General features: G+C 33.1%; 1 protein-coding gene across 1 annotated transcript; it reads right to left on the bottom strand.

Annotated features, from left to right (window-relative positions):
* Positions 1–10,833: 10,833 nt before the first annotated feature.
* On the bottom strand, positions 10,834–18,463 carry LOC114266778 (Aldolase-type TIM barrel family protein). Its single transcript, XM_082914292.1, has 6 exons — positions 17,995–18,463; positions 12,801–13,013; positions 12,620–12,715; positions 12,155–12,300; positions 11,757–11,976; positions 10,834–11,622 (listed from the first exon to the last, which is right to left on the bottom strand). Exons 1-6 carry the CDS (start codon positions 18,130–18,132, stop codon positions 11,431–11,433), a joined length of 1,005 nt encoding a protein of 334 aa, XP_082770418.1. The 5' UTR covers positions 18,133–18,463; the 3' UTR covers positions 10,834–11,430.
* Between the last annotated feature and the right edge of the window lie 2,034 nt (positions 18,464–20,497).

Genomic DNA, 20,497 nt, shown 5'->3' with positions numbered 1-20,497 from the left:
ATGAGGCCTACACTTTGCCCAGCATACATCACCATGCTTTCAATATCACCGGTTGTTGTCGGGTTTGGAACGATACTGGCAAAACGCCGAATCTCTTTTTCTTGTTGAATAACAAAATGAAAGGCATCATTTCCATAATCCTCAACATGTATGCCATGAATTCATTCCAACCATTGTGACTCAAAAATAAATAAATAAATAACATGATTAGGTATTAAGGTAAAAGTTTTCACCATGCCGCGTATGGTTGAACGGCCAATGACTGGTTGATTGGCTTCGTTCTTATGACTTGTTAAATATAATTTTATGGTGAGCTTAATGAGTAAAGGGCGAATTATACTATTCTTAGGAAAATATTTGGTGGCCACAAATTCTGTGATTCAAATGGTTCGAAAATGCTAAAACGACGTCGTTTTGACATTTTCAGAGTTATTTTGTACCCAAAACGACGTCGTTTTGGCATTTTCAAGCCATTTGAGCCACATAATTTGTGGCCACCAATCATTGCCCCTATTCTTATAAGTTGAGATTCATGTCACTTTAATTCCTGACTTTCCAATTGTGACACATTTGACTATGAAGTTTAAATCTTATTTTAAATAAGGACAATTAAAATGCCATTGTTTAATTTTAAGGACAAAATCGTTAATTTTATAAAATATAAACTAATTTAACAAAAATAAATGTCAAAATAATATTCTTAAATTATTTCTATCCACCAAAGATAAAATTATATAAAATCGATAAATATTTTAGACATTTATTTATTTATTTATTTTACCAAGTTAATTTTTATTATGTGTTTGAATGATGATCATGTAATGGGTGGTTATTAGGATTTTAATGTGTAATCAATATTTAATATATGAAATGTTTTTAGTTTTAAATTTTTTGATTTAATGGATTAGTTTAATAATGATATCAAATTTGTCGCCATATTTGAGTTTTGAAAAAATATAAACTAATTTAATGAAAATAAAAATAACTACCCATTACATGATTATCATCCAAACACATAATAAAAATTAATTTGGTAAAATAAATAAATGTCTAAAAGATTTATCAATTTTACATGAATTTATCTCTAGTTGATAGAAATAATTTTTAAAAATTCAAAAATATTTTTTTGACATTTATTTTTTTCAGATTAATTTATATTTTATCAAATTGACAATTTTGCCCTTGAAATTAAGCAATGATATATTCAATTGTCCTTATTTTAAATAAGATTCAAAATTCATGGTCAAATGTGTCACAATTAAAAAGTCAGGGATCATAGTGACATAAGATCTAAACTATAGGGACCGTTAAAATAATTCACGCATCAGTAAAATATCATTATTTTAAGCAATTTACTTAACGAAAACGGACAAATAGATTAGATTAAAAATTAATAAAAAGTTTATAATTTTAAATTGACAAAATTAAAAATTCATAGTTTATTTTGTTACAATTAGAGTTTTGAATTTTGAGTTGCATTTTTAAAGATAAATTATTGAAAAGAGTTTTGAAAATTAAAAATTTGTTTAGTTATGAGTTTTGAAAATATTTTTAGGATGATTTGGATTATTTATTTATTTATTTATTTTTTTGTGTAGTTGAATAGATAGGTGTGAGAAAAAATTTGATTGATTAATGTGTAAAATTGTGAGAAAATGAGAGGAGAGAAAGGAGAGAGAAAAAACGATTGATTGATTTATTAATGAATAAATAAAAAGAGAAGGAAAGAGAGGAGAGAAAAAATAATTTTAAAAAAGAGTTTTGAAAATTTATTAACCAAGTTTTTTTATTTTTTGATCCAAATGTTAATTTAAAAATTAAACCAAATGTTGTTTGAGTTTTTTTTTTAATTATTTTTTATTTTTTATTTTTTTTTATAATTTCTCAAAAAAAAAATTATATTACATTTATATTTCTTTTGTCTTTTGTCTTTTGTCTTTTGTCTTTTGTCTTTTTTCTTTTTAAATACCTGTCTAATACAACCTTGAATAATGGATAGTTAACTCCTCAAATATAAGATTATTATAACATTTGCTAAATTTAGCCTCCGTTTGGGAAATGGGTTGGCTTTTTGACTTTTTTGGCTATTTTAGCCTGAGCTAAAAAGTTTGGTTTGGGAAGAGCTTTTTAGTTTTTTTTGACTTTTTTGACTTTTTTTTGTGAGAAAAGAGTGTAATGATTATGGGTTGGATGTGATGTTTTGTTTTTTGTGGCTAAAATAACCTATTTTATCTTTTGTGACTAAAATAGTCAAAAAAAAAATCCACTTTAATTCTTTCCAAACGGACCCTTAAGGAGTCACATAGAGAACCTATGGAAACTTTTGTGTTGACGTGTGACTTTTTTATTCTATTTAAAAAATGAGTTTTAAGTTATTTATTGGAGGTCTCTTACCTCTTCCAATGCTTTAGTAGTCACTGCACTTGGGATGGGATGGTTGTTCTTTCGTTTTCATTTGGTTTACTAATCACATCTACTCTCGTTCATGGTACTCCCTCCGTCCCAAAATATTGGTCCTTTTTAGGGAATCTAATTTTTTTTGGTAGTACATTTATTGCATTTGAAAAAAGTTGGTTTTCCAAAATTACCCTTTTGATAGTACATTTTTTAGAAATATCAATGTCATAATTGTACTTTTTAAATTATTTATTAATTTAAAAGAAGGACAAAATAGAAAATTTACATTATTTTTGTACTTGATTTATAAAGAGGGACTAATATTTTGGGACAATGAAAAATGGAATAAGGGACTAATATTTTGGGACGGAGGGAGTATCTCAAATTCAATACGAGTTATCTTAAAAAATTTAAATAATTTATTAAATTTTTTATATGGATATAGATTGACATATATGTAAATTTGCATGAGTCTCATACCATACTCATACGAGAGGTTTCATAAAAAAATTTAACAAATTATTTAAAATTTATAACATTTTTCATTCTATGTGGGATTAGTAAGGGTTTTATGGATCATATTGAAAATTGGAACAATATAATTTTTAAAATAAAAGTCATGTTAATAAGTATTAAGACACAAGAGCGAGCTAAAAAAAAAAAAAAAAAAAAAAGATCATATTCACTAATTTTTTTGAGTTAATTACTTAAAAATCTTATTTACAAATATTATGATAACTCAGGTCATATCTAGGATTTTTTGAACCAATAAATCATAATTAATGAAACTGAGAATATTATTAGTTTTTCTCAATTTTTAAAACTAATAACATTTTGCATAATAATGTTCCAGATAATTATTTCACTAACTTAGGGAAAAAAACAGAACACAAGATTAAATGCTTTTACCCTTCTACTTATTGGTTTGATTTAACTATTGAATAAATCCTGGAACATTAGCTTGGTTCTATTTTTCCAAAAATATTTTTCAGAAAATTATACTTTTTTGTTTTCCGTTTTTTTTGTTTTATTGAATTTTTTTAATATTTTAAGCAATTTTTTTTACTTTTTAGACATACCTAACATAAATATACCTAAAAAGTAAAAAAATTGTGAAAAAAAAAACCTTTTAAAAATTTACTAAATACCAAAAATATTAAAAAAAAAATAGGAGAATTCAGTACATTTTTTTGTATTTTTTTGTATTTATTAATTTTTTAAAATATTTTTTCACAAATTTTTTACTTTTTAGATACATTTAAATAAAGTACATCTAAAAAAGTAAAAAAAAAAATTAAAATTTTAAAAATATTCACTAAAAATAAAAAAATAAAAAAATAAAAAAACTCGGTTTTTAAAAAACTTAATCCAAAAAACTCAAACCAAACACACTGATTAGTTTTTCATTTTTTCTCCAATTTTGCGCGTTATTATTCAATCATCATGCTCCTTTATAAATACAAAAGTTTCAATTTTGCACAAAAAAAAATTCAATTTTTCCAAAAAAACACTATTTTTTTTATTTAGTTTTTTTTTTTAATTTGAAAGTTGATATTTTAAAGTTTTAAAAATAAAAATAAATGTCAAATCATCGTATTCCTTTATAGATAATCATAAATGAACAATCATTGTTTGAAAGACAATTCCAACTATTAAAAATTTGGATAAATTACAAATACACCTCTTGAAGTTTGCTTAAAATACAAATTATGTCCTTTGGTTTGGAAAATTACAAATACCTTCCCGTCAAAATTTTTTATTTAACAGAATTAATTGAAAAGTTAAATTTCTAACTATTCACCCATATAATAATAAAATTATTTGAATTATTAATTGAAATAAAATTTTAACATTATTAAAAATTGTTAATTAATTTGATGATTTATTAATAAAATGACTTATTTGTTATGAAGTTAGAAACCTTAGGGGTCATAATGTAATTTCTAGAACCACATGGTGTAATTTGTAATTTAAGTAAATCTCAAGGGGTGTATTTGTAATTTATCCAAAAAATTTAATGAGACTTGAAAGTCTAAAAAATCTTAGTTAGGACTTAATGGAGTATAAGTTCATAAATTATGATCTATGTATAAATGCTTCATTTTTTATTTTTAGTTTTTTTGGAGTATTTTTCACTTATTTAAATTTTTTTTTAACATTTTTATCACTTTCAATACACTTTTTATATTAATTCTAAAATTAAAGAATACATAATGGATACCTGTTAATATTTACCTTATTTAAAGTAATAAATTAACGAATGACAATTACAAACCTATATGGTCTATATGCAGTTATATGGAACACTAATTTTATACCAATTTGGATGAGTTGGGCTATTTAAGATTCTAAAATTGCATATCCATGTCTAGATGGCGATTTTGATAATCGTACTTTCAAATTTATTCCTCTATTGCAACTTTTTGTATCTTTAACTTGTCACTTCAAATATTGAACCAATTAAATAGCTAAAAACAAGAAATCTGTGGTCATCATTGTTGTGATGTGGTCATAGATTTTACTTTGCCTTTGTGTGGAGGTCTTGAACTCGAACACTTCTTTGTATTAAAAAACAAGTCAGTATAAAATAATAAGAGAAATTTACAAATGGTTTAAAGCCTTTCATTTTTCGAAAGGCTTTTACTTAAAAGCCCACAAATGTGGCATTTATTTGAATCAATTATAAAATTATTATTTGGGTTCAAAAGAAAAATTATAAAATTGTTGTTTGGGCCTAGAAATTAGAAGATCTGAAATAGGGCTACTATTCGGTTTTCAAAATGTATAAATGGGCCGTGGCCTAAAGCTCAGCCTGTCTTGGCCCATATGGCTACCCAAGTACTTTTTTTTTTTTTTTTTGGTGGCAAATATGGGAAACCAAAATAAATAGCACCATAATATTAAACTTAACTAAACAAACACATAATTAGTTAAAGAGATAAAAACCACGGTAAAACTGGATGCCTCAAAGCCAAATACATGAAGATCATGTGGCAAATTTCCACAAGCTCATAGCTATCATTATTACATTATTGCGAGTCAAATTATAAGAGTTTTTTTTTAAGGATTTCAAATATTTTTTCTGACCTTGTGTTTGGATCGTGAATTTAAGTATGAATTTGAAAAGGGAAAGAGAAATGAAAAAAAAAAAAAAACCTTATATTTCATTCATATCTCCCTCGCCTTTTTAAAAAAAAAAATTATATCCAAATTCATAATCCAAACCGAGCTAACTAAATTTCTCTGTGAGAAAATAATTTTGTTTTCATTTTCAAATTAGTTCGTCCTAGGCACAATATCTATTTGTCATGAATTCCAGCCCACCAAAAATAACGATAAAAATACTTGCGAATGTAATTATAATTTATAATTTTTTTTTTTGGTTGAATTGAATCATATTTATCATTAACCAAAGACATATATTCTTTGTAAATCTGCTTTAATTGTATTAGGCTGATCAATATAATCTGAGAATCTATAACTTATAAAAGAGTTTGAGATCTATACTAACCATACTTTTTTTTTTTTTTTTTTGTATGACCAGATATCTGGACCAGTTTACTCGTACCTTGACTAATAATGGGATCCATGTAAAGTGCCCCTCCATATAGATCAGGTAGAGTTGGCGGGCGTGGCCTCCAAAAATTTGATGACATCTAATGGGAGTTGAACTTAAGACTTGAAAAAAACATTCCTCCAAACTCTTAAGTACAACTACTAAGCCAACCACTTGGGGTTCACTAATCACACATTTTTAACATCTTTAGTGTTTGTTTGGAATTATGAAAGTTTCTGTTAATAACTATGTATGCTGTTTGGTTTTGAATCTTATGTTTGGATATAAAGGTAGACCTCTAGATTTATAGGTCCTCCACTAGTCTCATGGAAGGAGTAGGGTTACAAAACGAGAGATTAAGAAATGTCATTAAAATTTAGAGTCAAATATATCACAATTGAAAAGTCAGGAAGTAAAATGACACAAGTCTCAAACTATAAGAACCATTAATATAATTTACCCTATTAATTTTTTGCAATACCTACTCTCCCTTTCTGCACATGTATGACAAAGTTTGTCAATTTAAATGGAATATGTAACGGCGAGTAGATAAATTACAAACAACTAAAATCATACGAGGGATAATTAGCTATTTTTAAAAGACGTGGTGAAATAATCTAGAGTTAAACCAAAAAAAGAGATAAAATGAATTTTATCCAATTTTCTTATTACATATAAGTTGATCAAACAAAGATATAAGGATAAATTACAAATACACCTCATGAGGTTTGCTTAAAGTATAGATTGCCTCACGTGGTTTGAAAAATTAAAAATATCTCATTGTTAGTAATTTTCATTTAACAGAATTAACTAAAAAAATAAAATTCATAATTGCTCTCTTATACAATAATAAAATTACATAAATTATTAATTGAAACATATTTCTAACATCATTAAAAACTGTTAATTGACTCGATGCTTTATTAATAAAAAGGACGATTTGTTATGAAATTAGAAATCTCAGGGGGTGAAATGTAATTTCTAAAATCACAAGAGATGATTCGTATTTTAATTAAACTTCAAAGAGTGTATTCACTACAAGAAAATACACCTTTGGCGACTAAATTTTTAGTCGCCAAAGGTCCTTTTTTAGTCGCCAAAGGTCGAATTTTCACTTTTCCCGACAAAAACTTTTAGTCGCCACTGTTGTCGCGAATTCATGGTCGTCCATTCCTTTGGCGACTAAAAACCTGTTAGTCGCCAATTCACAGGTCTTCAGCGACGAATTTTTTTTGTCGCCAAATGCAATTTCATTTTTTGAAATTATACATTTAGCGACTAAATTTTTAGTCGCCAATAGTGATTTTTTTATTTATTATTTAAACATTTCCCGACTAAGATTTTCGTCGCCAAAAGGTATACCTTTCGGCGACCAATGCCTTTAGTCGCCAAAACCATATTTCACAAAAAAAAAAAAAAAAAAAGTTGCCTCTGTGGATGTCCCAAGGTTCGAACCTGTGTTCCCAACTTGCACCCCACTATGCCTTCCCAAAGCCTGCTCCCCCACTACACCACTCCCAATTCACATGAATATTATTGCAACAAATATTATTTATATACTATATTCACTGGCATTAATACAAAATTGTATATATGAAAATAATTTTTTTTGTTTAATATATTTTATGTAAAAAATAAAATATTTACAAAAAAAAAGGGTAAGCACTTTTGGCGACTAAATCAGAATTTTAGTCGCCAATACTCTATTTTTTGGCTACTAATTTCTTTTCTGTCGCTAAAACAGTGACAACTCGCCTAAGGCTAGCACATTTGGCGACTAAACTCAATTTTGGTCACCAAAACCTCTACTTTGGGCGACTAAAATGCATTTTAGTCGGCAATTCTTGACCTTTAGCTACTAATTTTTTTTTGTAGCCAAAAAACGTCACTTTCAGTGACTAAATTGTTTTTAGTCGGCAAAACTGCTATAATCAGCGACTAAACCTGTTTTTTGTCGCCAAAACCATAACTTTTCGCTACTAAATTATTTTAGTCGCCAAAAACCGTGACTTTTGGCTACTAAACAAACTTTAGTCGCTAAAAACCCTATGTTCGGCGACTAAACTTCCTTTTAGTCGCTAAAACCCTGCTTTTCGGCGACTAAACTCTTTTAGTCGCTAAAACCGTTATGTTCGGCGACTAATTCCATTTTAGTCGCCATTTTATGCACTTTCAGCGACGAATTTTTTTTTTTAGTCGCCGTTTGTGTTTTTTGTTGTTGTGATTTGTAATTTATCCAAAATATAATAAACCGTCAATTTTGTGCCCTTTTGTTGTACAGGATCACAAATCACAACTTGATGCGTATCTTATAAGTTGCATGCTATGAACTAAGAAGTTTAAAATACTAATAAACATTTAAAATCTCTTCACAAGATTTATAAAATAAAGATACTGACTGTTATTTTGGAATAATGAAATAATCACATTTAAAAGATGAAAAATGATATTTGATTGAAAAATTAGACTGAACATGATAGTCCAAAGGGAAATTTACTATTATTACCTTTTATTTTATGTACTCCTAAGTTATATAATTTTTTTAATTATAATTAATTTTCTTCTTTAATTATGATCTTATTTTAGTTATGATTCATGAAATTTTTTATTATATCTCACGCACTATTTGGTTATATTTTTTTTTAATTATGACTCAAAAATATAAAATTATATATATTTTATTATTATAAATTACATACGATACACACCATATAAGAGATGTGAACTATAATCTTTTCCTAGTCCTAAACCTAATTGTAGAGGGTCAGAAATTAAGCCCCAAACTAAGCATGGACCCAAGCACTGAGATCGCCCCAAAAAAGTGACTAGAGATTAAAAAAAAAAAGATAATGGGCCAAAGCCCAAGAAAAGTGGGCCAACAAGTGGGTCGAGGCAGGTCCAACCCACCAGGGCTCCAGATAGACTCCGTGAAGAAAAATACCCAAGTCAAGTTGCAGAGGCAACACCTGTAGCGGTGAAGTTGCCGAGGAAACATGTGCAGCAGTAAAGTTGCTGAGGCATTTTGCCTTAGCACCACCATTCCTAATATCTTCGGTTCCGCCGCCATCCGAAGTTGCTGAGAGAAAGAGAAAAGCCAATACAACTACGTTGCAGAGGCAACACTTGCAACGGCAAAGTTGCAGAGGCACTTTGTCTCAGTGCCGCCATTCCAAGTATCTTCGGTGCCACTGCCATTCCAAGTAATGTCGGTGTCACGACCATCTAGAGTTGTCGAGGGAAAGAGAAGACTGAAGCAACTAAGTTGCAGAGGCAATACTTGCAGCGCCCAAGTTGCGGAGGCATTCTGTCGATGCCGCCATCGCTAATATCTTCGGTCATGCCGTCTGAACTTGCCACGGGAAATGACTACTGCAGCAACTACTACTATGACAACTAAGTTGCAGAAGGAATATCCTAGCAAGGCGATAGCAACCTTTGAGAGAGACTTCCCTTTGCAAGTAGAGATTAATGATTGGTGCCGATAGCAGGCCCCAAGGCATTACTAGCCTAGGGCTAATAGCAGGTCCAACAGTTTATTAACTTGGCACTAATAGCAGGCCCCTAAAACTTGCTGATTGAAGTTGATAGCAGACCCAGATATACCAGTTTACCGCGGTAACCCTGTGAAGATGGGAGCCGGGTAGCCCGAACATGGGGGACTCCCTTTCCATTACCCAGGCTATGAACCTGCCTTAGTCGCACAGACAGGATTAAGGAAGCCCCCCTGGGCTTGGTATTAAAGCATAACATGACTGATAGCAAGCTTGGTTGTGGCCTTCGCCTTGGGAAGTTGGGGAGTTTGTGGTTAGGTGGCTAAGGGTGGAAGCTTCGCTGAGGTGGGCATAAACATAGTCGATAGCAGACTAATGGAGTCTTAGCAATGCATGCACTGGCCAAATAGAACTGAGAAGGCAGATGCAGCGGCAAGGTTCACCGCTGCAAGTGCACTTGCTAAAGTTCAAGCTGAGAATGCAAGTGCAGAGGCAAGCACGCCCGTTGACACTGCACTTGCTGAGGCTCAAAAGGGAGTTGCCACGCCAAACACTCTCGTCGCAGTTACACTTGCTGAGGCTCAAAGAGGTAGTTGCTGAGAGAAACAGATAGTACACAGTACATACAAAGGGATACGTGGTACCTTCAACCTGGTGGTTCAAGGAAAAATATTCTATGTGATCCTCTAGAACACATATCTTCTCTCTATTTGGCCACCTGGTGTCATCTTGGTGCCAAGGAAAAGCCTATAAATAGGACCCATTCCCAAGGTTCAAGAAGAAAAATTTGGAGGATTTGGGGGAGATGCTGCCCATTTTGACACTGCTATTGTCTTCTTCTTGAGCCACTTGTTTCACCTTCACCTAGCTACACACTCTCCAACTCCTAGACAATTGCTACTACTCATTCTCCAGCCACTTCCACCATTATTGAATCATTAACATAATTTTATCTCTTTAATCACCTCTCTAACCTTGAATCCCTTACACCAATCAATTGGGATTGTAACAAGTGTACATAAATAAAAAATAAAAAAAATTGATGAAAAGTGATTATTGGGTCCAAATATCCAAAACGCAACTAATTAAGTTCAAATCCATGAACTAACGGTGGTTCTTGTACTAAACACGTTTTGAGGATGAAAGTCAAACCGAAAATTCCGGAACACTTTAATTAAATTAAACAAAGGTTTTATAAATTTTATAGAGGTCCTAAAGAACATGATGAGGTCGACCGCTTTTCAAACCAGCAAGCAACTAGTATTATTTTCAAGGGTTTTTAACAATTAATTTTTTTTAAAAATATTTTAATTATTTTTACCACATAAGTGATAAATAAAATTTGTATCAAATATTTTTACACAAATTTTAAAAATAAAATGTCACATGTTTTTTACACAAATTTCCATACATTTAATTATTACACAATATATAAGAATCATATAATTACATGCACTTACTGCAAATTAACTTGCCTCACATAATTGAAGTGACTTTGACAATTTATTTTTACAACATTCAATTCATTTGTAAGTTCTCACCACTACACCACCAAATTAAAACAAAAAATAAAAAACAAAAGAAAAAAAACATATGAGAGAGAGAGAGACCATGGATACCAAGGCATGCCATAATAAAGTAATTAGAAAATTATTTACAAACATAATTTTAATACAAAGAATTCATTCAGAATGATATAACAATAATATTTTTTGAAAAAAAAATGCTTTGTGACCTGAATTTATGAGGCCTGAATGGCTCAAATGTATTAAAACAGCGTCGTTTTATCTCCAAAACGACGTCGTTTTGACACATTCGAGTCATTTCAACCATGAATTTTCGGACTACTAAGCATTATTGTTTTTGAAATTATAAGTGTTTTGCTTTGAAATAAAAAGAGATTATCAGAAATCATATCATTCTATATATAAATTTTGTATAAAAATTATGTTTGAATATCGTTACTCAAACTAATTTGCTTCTTCCTCAGATTTCACCATTAAATCTTTGATGGATGAGGAGTTGAGCCCCTTCAACAAGCCTCTTTACCACTTCAGCTGCAGGTAAAATTTCCTTGATGAGTCCTACACTCTGCCCAGCATACATCACCATGCTTTCAATATCACCGGTTGTTGCCGGGTTTGGAACGGTACCAGCAAAACGCCGAATCTCTTTTTCCTGTTGAATAACAAAATGAAAGGCATCATTTCCATAATCCTCAACATGTATGCCATGAATTCATTCCAACCATTGTGAATAAAAATAAAATAAAATAAAATAACATGATTAGGTATTAGGGTAAAAGTTTTCACCATGCCGTGTATGGTTGAACGGCCAATGACTGGTTGATTGGCCTCGTTCTCATGACTAGGAAGATTTCTCCAATCTTGGAAGAAAGGTGTTTTGAGGACACGATGAGGTGCCCCAGGCCACCTTGCACGGCCAAATACATCTGTATATTCGGTGTTCTCAAGTTCAACCAACTTCCTCTTGTATGTTGGGTGGGCATAGCTTTCCTCTGTTGCGAGAAACCTACATAAAAAATAAAACGGTCTGTCAGCAAACTCATTTCAAAATTATTTGTGAAATAAAATGGGCAATTTCACAATTTTGTGGAATCCAAAAGGCTGCTTGTTAAATAGCAAGGAACAGTTTGTCAAAATGCCTAAAAAAGAAAGTTCAATACAATCCAGGTGAAACGGTTCCTAACCTAGTGCCTAAACAGATACCCTGTGCACCAAGAGACAAAGCGGCAACATAACCACGTCCATCTACGATTCCCCCAGCAGCAATTACTGGTATATCTTGATCACCAACAAGATCAACTACTCTTGGCACCAATGAAAACAACGAATCCTGGAAACAGTCAAACACGTCAAGGAGAAGGATGTCAGAATTATGAAAACGAATTAGTATATACTATTATTAGTTTATACTCTGTAATAGTAAATCTAGCAAATCTCAATGTCTGACAAAGGGTAGAAGTCTCTGACGAGATAAACAACGGAGATGTTCATGGACATAAGAGTCGTAGACAGAGGTTCTAAATCATTAACAATGAATTTTTTATTGCATCTTATGATCTACTTATTTAAGTTTTTTCTACAACTGTATAAAATTGCATATATATATATATATATATATAACTTAAATAGTTGAATAGCATCATTCATACCTGACCAATTACATGCCCTCCTGCTTCCCGCCCCTGGACAATTATCGCATCTACACCAGCGTCAATAGCTTTTTTCGCTTCTTCAACCCTCCCAACCTTATAGTAAATTGAAACTCATGAGATACGGAAGATGCATCTTTTATTTATTTTATTTTTAATAAAAATATCACAAAACACCTACCTGGGGAACAACCTTCACACCGGCTTGATGAGCTTGAAGGACTAGTTCCTCTGTACATTCACCCCAGTAAAGTTGCAATACAGCAACCTTTTCGTCCAGTATGGCCTTTATATTTTCCTTGTGAGGAAATGCTAGAACAACACCGACCCCAAATGGTTTATCAGTCAAGGTCCTAGTCTTCCTTATCAAATCCCTCACGTAATCCGGTGATTCCTGGCAAGACAAACAGATTAAAACACAATCAAATGACATTTCACAAATTGAATAGCACAAGAATATGAAGTAAATATTCTTGTAAAATGTTCGTCACCCCTTTGCCCAGAAAATAAAAAGAAAAAGAAAGAGAAGAACATTTTCTGGATGGTGAGTTTTATTATTTATTTTTATATATGATATGGGCTACCGATTTTGGTTCAATCAAACAAATATCTATACTTATCAATATCAAGTCTAGAAATCCCACAAGTTTGTTTTTGTTTTCAAACAAAAGTGCACTAAGATTAACCAAATTACACCTATGTCTCGTATTAAATCCAAAAACAGAATATACCCCAACCCACCCTTTAATTGAGTCTATTTGTCTCCAAAGATGAAGATTAGGTGTCATCACTCGATGATACAAATGGTGTTTGAAACTCAAGTATACTTGAGCATATATTTAAGTCCAATTGGAAGACAAATAAAGATCTCAACTGTTAAAATTGATGTATTATTGATTGATGTATGTTGTGATGTATTGTGTGTACATTATATAGGAGATGGAGATGTGAAGTGGAGGTGGAGTGGTGGAGTAGGTGAAGTGGAGTGTGTAGTGGAGTAGGTGAAGTGGAGGTGGAGTGGTGTAGTGGGTTAGGTTTAGTGGAGTAGGTTTAGGTGTACATTAATAGCCCCCTCAAACTCAAGGAGGATAGGAACTAACCAACTTGAGTTTGAAGAGAGTAACAAAACAGGAAAGTAAACTGATAAATAAAATAAAACAGGATAGGAGACACGGTATGGTCGTGTCAGACCGATGTGGCAGACAGTTTATGGGGTCATGTCGGACTGTTGTAGCAGACAGTTTACGGGGTCATGTCGGACCGTTGTAGCAGACACTGTGGTCGTGTCAGACCGATGTAGAAGACAGTTTATGGGGTTATGTCAGACCGATGTAGAAGACAGTTTACGGGGTCATGTCGGACCGTTGTAGCAGACACTGTGTGGTCGTGTCAGACCGATGTAGAAGACAGTTTACGGGGTCATGTCGGACCGATGTAGATGCTAACCGGAATCAATGTCGGGACAGTTTATGGGGTTATGCCGGACCGTTGTAAAGCTTGTGGTGGTGCACCAAGGAGGCGACTTAGGGAGTGCGCCATGGGATGGCTTGAGTGGTTCCCATGGTGTGTAACCATGCTCACCATGATACATGATATATGTATAACCCCCCCTCAAACTCAAATAGGTGTGAAGATAGAAACCTATTTGAGGTTGAAACAAAGGGAGTGAGAAAGTTGACCGTTGTAAAAGAGTGTGTAGATAGGCTGCCCAAAAGAGATACATGTATATATACATCGAGCCCTCAAAAGTCGCGCCCTCAAAAGCCGTGCCCAATCTTTCAAAAGGCGTGCCATCAAAAGGCGTGCCCAATCCATAAAAAGGCGTGCCATCAAAAGACGTGCCATCAAAAGGTGCGCCCAAGTTGTCGGCGAGCACCGAGAGGCGCATGATGCGCGTGTCTGCCTCTTCATCATGGTCTTTATAAACCGAAGCGGAAGCTGAGGCTTGGAAGCATAACAAACCAGTTGAAACCTCTTCGTTCTCTGAGAGCTTGTCGCTAAGAGCTGCAAATCTTGAAACACTCTGTAAACACTCTGTAACCAACCCTTCTCTGAAACACTTAGCAACCCATAACATGGCCTCGTCTTCCCGTTCAGCTACCCAGAATATGGCCTCTTTGTCCCGTGGTCTGCTCACTCTCTTTCCCGACCTCAACGAGTCAACAAGAGAGATAACTGGTGCGGTGGCCAGTGAACCTCAACCAAGCGCCTCTGGTTTTGCTCCGTTGAACTTTCCGATGCGGTCGGTGGAGCAAAAAATGGCGGTGCAAACGGATATTGAGGCCAATCAGTATACTTTGAAGTCATGTGTGGAGACCATGACGGCGGTGACAAACCTGTCGCACCGGCTTCAGAGTAGGACAAATGAGGTGTAGCAGTTAAACGCCCAACTGACTCTGCTCCAACGCATGTATAAGGATGCGCGAGCAGAGATAAGTGTGCTAAAGACGGAAAATAAGGAGCTGAAGCGGAAGGCCACCGTGATGTTCCGATTTGGAGGGCCGCCATATGCTGCAGTGGAGGAGCAGGGAGTAGTGAGCATGCCCAGTGGAGTGGGAAACACGGAGGCAACACCGGCAAGGGCTGCCTAGGACGGAGGCAAGAAGAAAAGACCGGCGGCAGAGTAGAGAAGAAAAATCCCGCCTGTGGATGAGGTTGTTGTTGTTGTTGTTGTTTGTTTGTTTGTTTGTTTTTTTTTTTTTTTTTTTTGTGGTGTAAAATGGTGAGCGGGGTGAGCCCCGATATGAATAAAAGGAGTGTGGTGTGTAGTCCGTCTTTTTCGCCTTTTTTTTTTTTTTTTTTTTTCTTTTTTCATACCCATGTGCTCCGGAGAGAAGGCTATGTAGCGCACTGACATAAACAGAGAGGTAGTGGGAGAAAATAAAGTATAAAAGAAAATAAATTTGAAAAGAAGGATGTGAAAGTTAAAGTAAGAAAAAAAAAATATAAAAGGAAAGATGATATTCAAAGTTTTAAAAAAAAAAATTGTGAGAGTGTGTGGTGTGGGCGGGTCCGACCACTAAGAAAAAAGGAAGCAAAATAGATATATTAAGGAAAAGTAATCAAAAGATAGATGTATGTGTGTGTGTGTGGGGGGGGAAAGGGTTGATAAAAAGGGTCAAAGAGCACAGGGATGTTGGAGTCTGAGTTTGTGCATAATAATAATAATAAAATGAATGAGTGGAGAGAGGGTTTTATGTTGAAATAAAAGAAGAGGGGGTGGATAATATTAAAATAAAAAGAAACGAAAAGAGGGGGACAAAAGTTGGTGTCTGGTGGAGAGAAAGGGATGCGCCTGGGGACTTGACCAGTGATGGCCACGACACAGTCCACACTGTAATGGTGGTGTTCCCGTACTTCTCTCTAGGCACTGTGCATTACTAGTAGCCATATCAGAACTGAGCTAAAACCTCCATAAGCTGTCATCCATGCCATAGCTGTGAATACTGCTACGAGCATATGGCCACGGTATAGGAGGTCGTTTGGTTGTTTGCTTTAAACTGCCATTCTCTACGGCACATAGGGCAATGTGCTTGAGGTTGCAACCGATGGTTCTGGGAATGGCAAAGTCGAGGCTCAGTAAGAAAATGTACAGATCGCCTCTGGATTTTGCTTCCGAAGCGAAGAGGAAGGTGCCATCGGGATTGAGCCGAAGACGGTAGGGTAAGAAGGTGAAGCGGCAGGAGCCTAAGAGGGTGAAAATGCTGAAGAAGATCCATTTCCAAAGACAGAAATGTGGAGTTTCTGGGCATTGTCGCAGTGACCCAGTACGCCGCTGGTGAAGTAAAATTCACCTGGTTGGGTGATGTTAAACAGAGAATTGCCATTGTTCATGTACAAGATTGGATCTGTGATGTTGCAGCTGTTGTATGATTGCTCTGTTACTTGAATCACCGAATCGACAGCGAGATCGTCAGAGGCCACGGAGGTGGTGGTTGGTCGGCATCGGAGATGAAGAAGGTGAAGATAGAGAAATGAGAGAGGAGTTGATGATTTTGATGGGGATGATCATGCATCCGCCAACCCCAATGCAGGGAGTATGTCCAAGTTGAAGGAACTTGTGAAGAAGCACTCTGAGTTCATTAGCTACCCAATCTACCTCTGGACAGAGAAGACCACAGTGAAAGAAATTAGTGACGATGAAGATGAGGAAACAAAGAAAGAAGAGTTTCTGGTATGTGTTTGTGGTATGTGTTGAAAAACTCCAACGGGCAGCGAAGGCAAGGTTGCCGGCCGGCTGCCTGCCAGAAAGAAAGGAGTATAGGCCTAAATCTTATAGCTCTGATACCATGTTAAAATTGATGTATTATTGATTGATGTATGTTGTGATGTATTGTATGTACATTATATAGGAGATGGAGATGTGAAGTGGAGGTGGAGTGGTGGAGTAGGTGAAGTGGAGTGTGTAGTGGAGTAGGTGAAGTGGAGGTGGAGTGGTGTAGTGGGTTAGGTTTAGTGGAGTAAGTTTAGGTGTACATTAATATCAACAATTTTTTTATCTAGAACACCCCACCATTATTACTCTTGAAGATGATTAAATCAAACAACCCTGACTATTCAAATATTACATGATTTTCAACAGTTAAAATTTGGCTACTGTACAAAGAACAAATATACCGAGGCCACTGATTTGTTCTAAACATCAATTGATGAAAGATTTGCAATTTAGACCCAATAGTTTGTGAAACTTTGAAGTTGAAACACGAATTTTCTTGGGCCTTTCAATTGATGTGAAGTCAGATTGGGCTATATTAGTCATATTTAGGCCTGTTTTCCAGGTACCATAAGGACTTATATAAATTACGGGCCCTAAATCCGTTCAAAACCTGGGGTCCCGTTGCCTATCCCCAATTATTTCATATTTTTGTCCCTCTCATGGGCAATAAGCCCAACCTAGCTTCAAATGTTGGGTCCAGTAGGTCTTTAGGCCAAATGATCACCACTCTTATCCATAATGAAATACCAAGATGGTGCATAACAAATCAGTCGTGCTACGTTCTTATAAAAATCTCTTACAAGACCATCTTTGATCGGTAAAAGTCTATTCTCTTACACAGTCAGTATATGAACGGATACTTTGTGAGAGATTTTTGTGAGAATGAATCATTCTTTTGTAACCAATACAATTTAGACTATAATCAAAATTGACATATCAAATGATCAGCCTTATGGTATATATATATATATAATCAAATTATTCAAAAAAAAAAAAAAAAAAGAAAGAAAGAAAGGAAATTGGCAGTTGGGTTTAAGCTATAGCATGATCAATTGCAGGGTAGAACAACCTGTATGTATTGAAGAAGTATTCAATTCACATACCAAGATAAAATTAAATAGAACAGAGGAAGAAAAAGGAGAGAGAAAGAGAAACAGACCCAGTCAGGGGCTCTGAGGAGACCAAGTCCACCAGCATTAGCAACAGCAGCTACAAGCTCTGGACCAGATATATCAGGTCCTAATGGTGCCAATACTATTCCATACTCAAAACCCAATATCCCTCTCCACCCCCCCATCTCTCCCTCTCTCTAGGTTGATCTTGAAGTGATAATTCAAGTGTGCATATGTGTGTGTATATATATATATATATTGTAGCTTCACTCCAACTTTACTTCAAATTTGTGCAGGGAGCCTTTTTGTGGTGGGCGTTGGCCGCCGCTCGATCCAGAGAGTGATGGTCAGCGCAGAGTCATCTTCTTCTTTCCGGGTAAGCCATAGAATTCGTATTCTTTTTCAATACCATGTTCTAGAGTTTTGTTACTACTACTATAAAACACAAATGTACTTAGAAAATACCTTTTAACGTAAGCAAGGATGTCATAAATAATGTTTTTTAAACTACACTTATTGCCATCACAATATTTTTTAATTTTCTAAATTCATTTAATTATTCTTTTTTTTTTGACTATTTAATTTAATGTTTTAAAAATTGATGCGATAATGATATGGGAGATGGTGATGGCCCATTTTGAAAAGTGGGTTATAATTCACTTCTCAGATTATAACCCATTTCATTCCTCACAAAAAAATTACTTATAAGTAACTTTTAATCAAAAAATTAATTATAATCATCTTCCCAAAATAACCCAGTAGTAAAGCAGCTGATTCTATATTTTTAGTTTGTATTTTGATCATTAATTTATATATGAATTTAAAAGGGGAAGAGAAAGGCATGAAAAATGAAAAAAATTGGGAAATTATATAATAAAAAAATATAGAATTTGAACCTTATAATAAAATAAATTTTAAGTTTTTTATTTTGATTTTGTCAATTTAATTTTTTTTTCTCATCACAAAATTTTATTTTTTTGATTTACTTTTAATATATACATTCAACTTATTTTTGTTGAGTAAAACCGACGAGAAAATAATTTTTTAGTCATTAAATTTAATGCAAGTGTACATAGCATATCTAAAATATAATTTTTTGTTGAGCTTAATGAGTAAAATATCATTCTTTTAAGCAATTTACTTAACGAAAACAGATAAATATGTTAGATTGAAAATTAATAAAAAGTTTATAATTTTAAATTGGCAAAATTAAGAATTCATAATTTATTTTGTTACAATAGTCAAACTCTAAGGCTCTGTTGGACTTTTGAGTTTTGAGTTATATTTTGAAAGATAAGTTATTGAAAAGAGTTTTAAAAATTAAAAATTTGTTTAGTTGTGAGTTTTGAAAATAATTTTAGGATTATTTGTAGTTTTTATTTATTTATTTATTTTATAATTGAATAGATATGTGTGAGAAAAAATTTGATTGATTAATGTGTAGAATGTGAGAAAATAAGAGAAGAGAGAGAAGAGAAAAAAGTGATTGATTGATTTATTAATAAATAAAAAAAAGAGAGAAGGATACAGGAGAGGGAAAAAAATAATTTTAAAAATTTATTGACCAAGCTTTTTTTTTTTATCCAAATATTAATTTAAAATTTAAATCAAATGTTGATTGATTGATTTTGATTTTTTTTTTTTTTGTAATTTCTCCATAAAAAATAGTTTATATTACAATTATATTTCTTTTGTCTTTTTCTTAATCCTTTTTAAATACCTGTCTAATACAACCTTGAATAATGGTTAGGTAACTCCTCAAATATAAGATTATTATAACGTTTGCTAAATTTAAGGAGTCAAAGGTATTTTGAGAAGTGAATTAAAAATTATTTTTAATTTTTAATTTATTTTTTTTTCATAAAAAAATTAAAAAATCTAAAAAAAAAATTAAAAAATCAGTTTTTAATTATCTTTCTAAAATACTCCGGGGAACCTATTGAAACTTATGTTTTGACGAATGACTTTTTTATTCTATTTAAAAAATGAGTTTTAAGTTATCTATTGGAGGTCTCTTACCTCTTCCAATGCTTTTGTAGTCACTTTGGACGGTATGGTGGTTCTTTCGTTTCCATTTGGTTTACTAGTCACATCTACTCTAGTTCATTGTACCTGGAATTCTATGTCAGTTTTATGGAGTTTTCTTAAGTGCGCAAGTGCACACCATGTGCCACTTACACAAAAAGTGTAAGTGTAAGGTGTAAGTATAAGTATAAGGTGTAAGTGTAAGGTGTAAGGTGTAAGTGGGTTGCACATGGTGTGCAACCTCAAAAAAGGTGTAAGTGTAAGGTTTAATTTTTTACAAAAGGTGTAAGTGTAAGATGTAAGTGTAAGGTATAAGGTGTAAGGTGTAAGTTGCACACCATAACCAAACCCCAGTTTTATTAAGCACCTTATGCGTGTAGGATTGTGCACATGCGAATTTGTATGGTCTCATATTCTAGTCATGTGAAAAGTTTAATAAAAGATTTAATAAATTATTTAAAATTTATAGCATTTCTCATGCTATGTGGGATTAGTGAGGGGTTTTATGGATCATATTGAAAATTA

This window comes from Camellia sinensis, chromosome 2 (genome assembly GCF_055761805.1).
Source record: "Camellia sinensis isolate YWXY chromosome 2, ASM5576180v1, whole genome shotgun sequence".
NCBI classification, from domain to species: domain Eukaryota; kingdom Viridiplantae; phylum Streptophyta; class Magnoliopsida; order Ericales; family Theaceae; genus Camellia; species Camellia sinensis.
This window is presented reverse-complemented; position numbering and strand designations above follow the sequence as displayed.

Excerpts from the sequence above, each read along its gene's own strand:
- LOC114266778 (XM_082914292.1), bottom strand. The coding sequence starts at position 18,132 with ATGGGGGGGTGGAGAGGGATATTGGGTTTTGAGTATGGAATAGTATTG. Across the intron at positions 11,977-12,154 it reads GGTATCTGTTTAGGCACTAG|GTTTCTCGCAACAGAGGAAA; the intron begins GTTAGGAACCGT and ends TTTTTTATGTAG. Across the intron at positions 11,623-11,756 it reads GTTCAACCATACACGGCATG|GAAAAAGAGATTCGGCGTTT; the intron begins GTGAAAACTTTT and ends GTTATTCAACAG.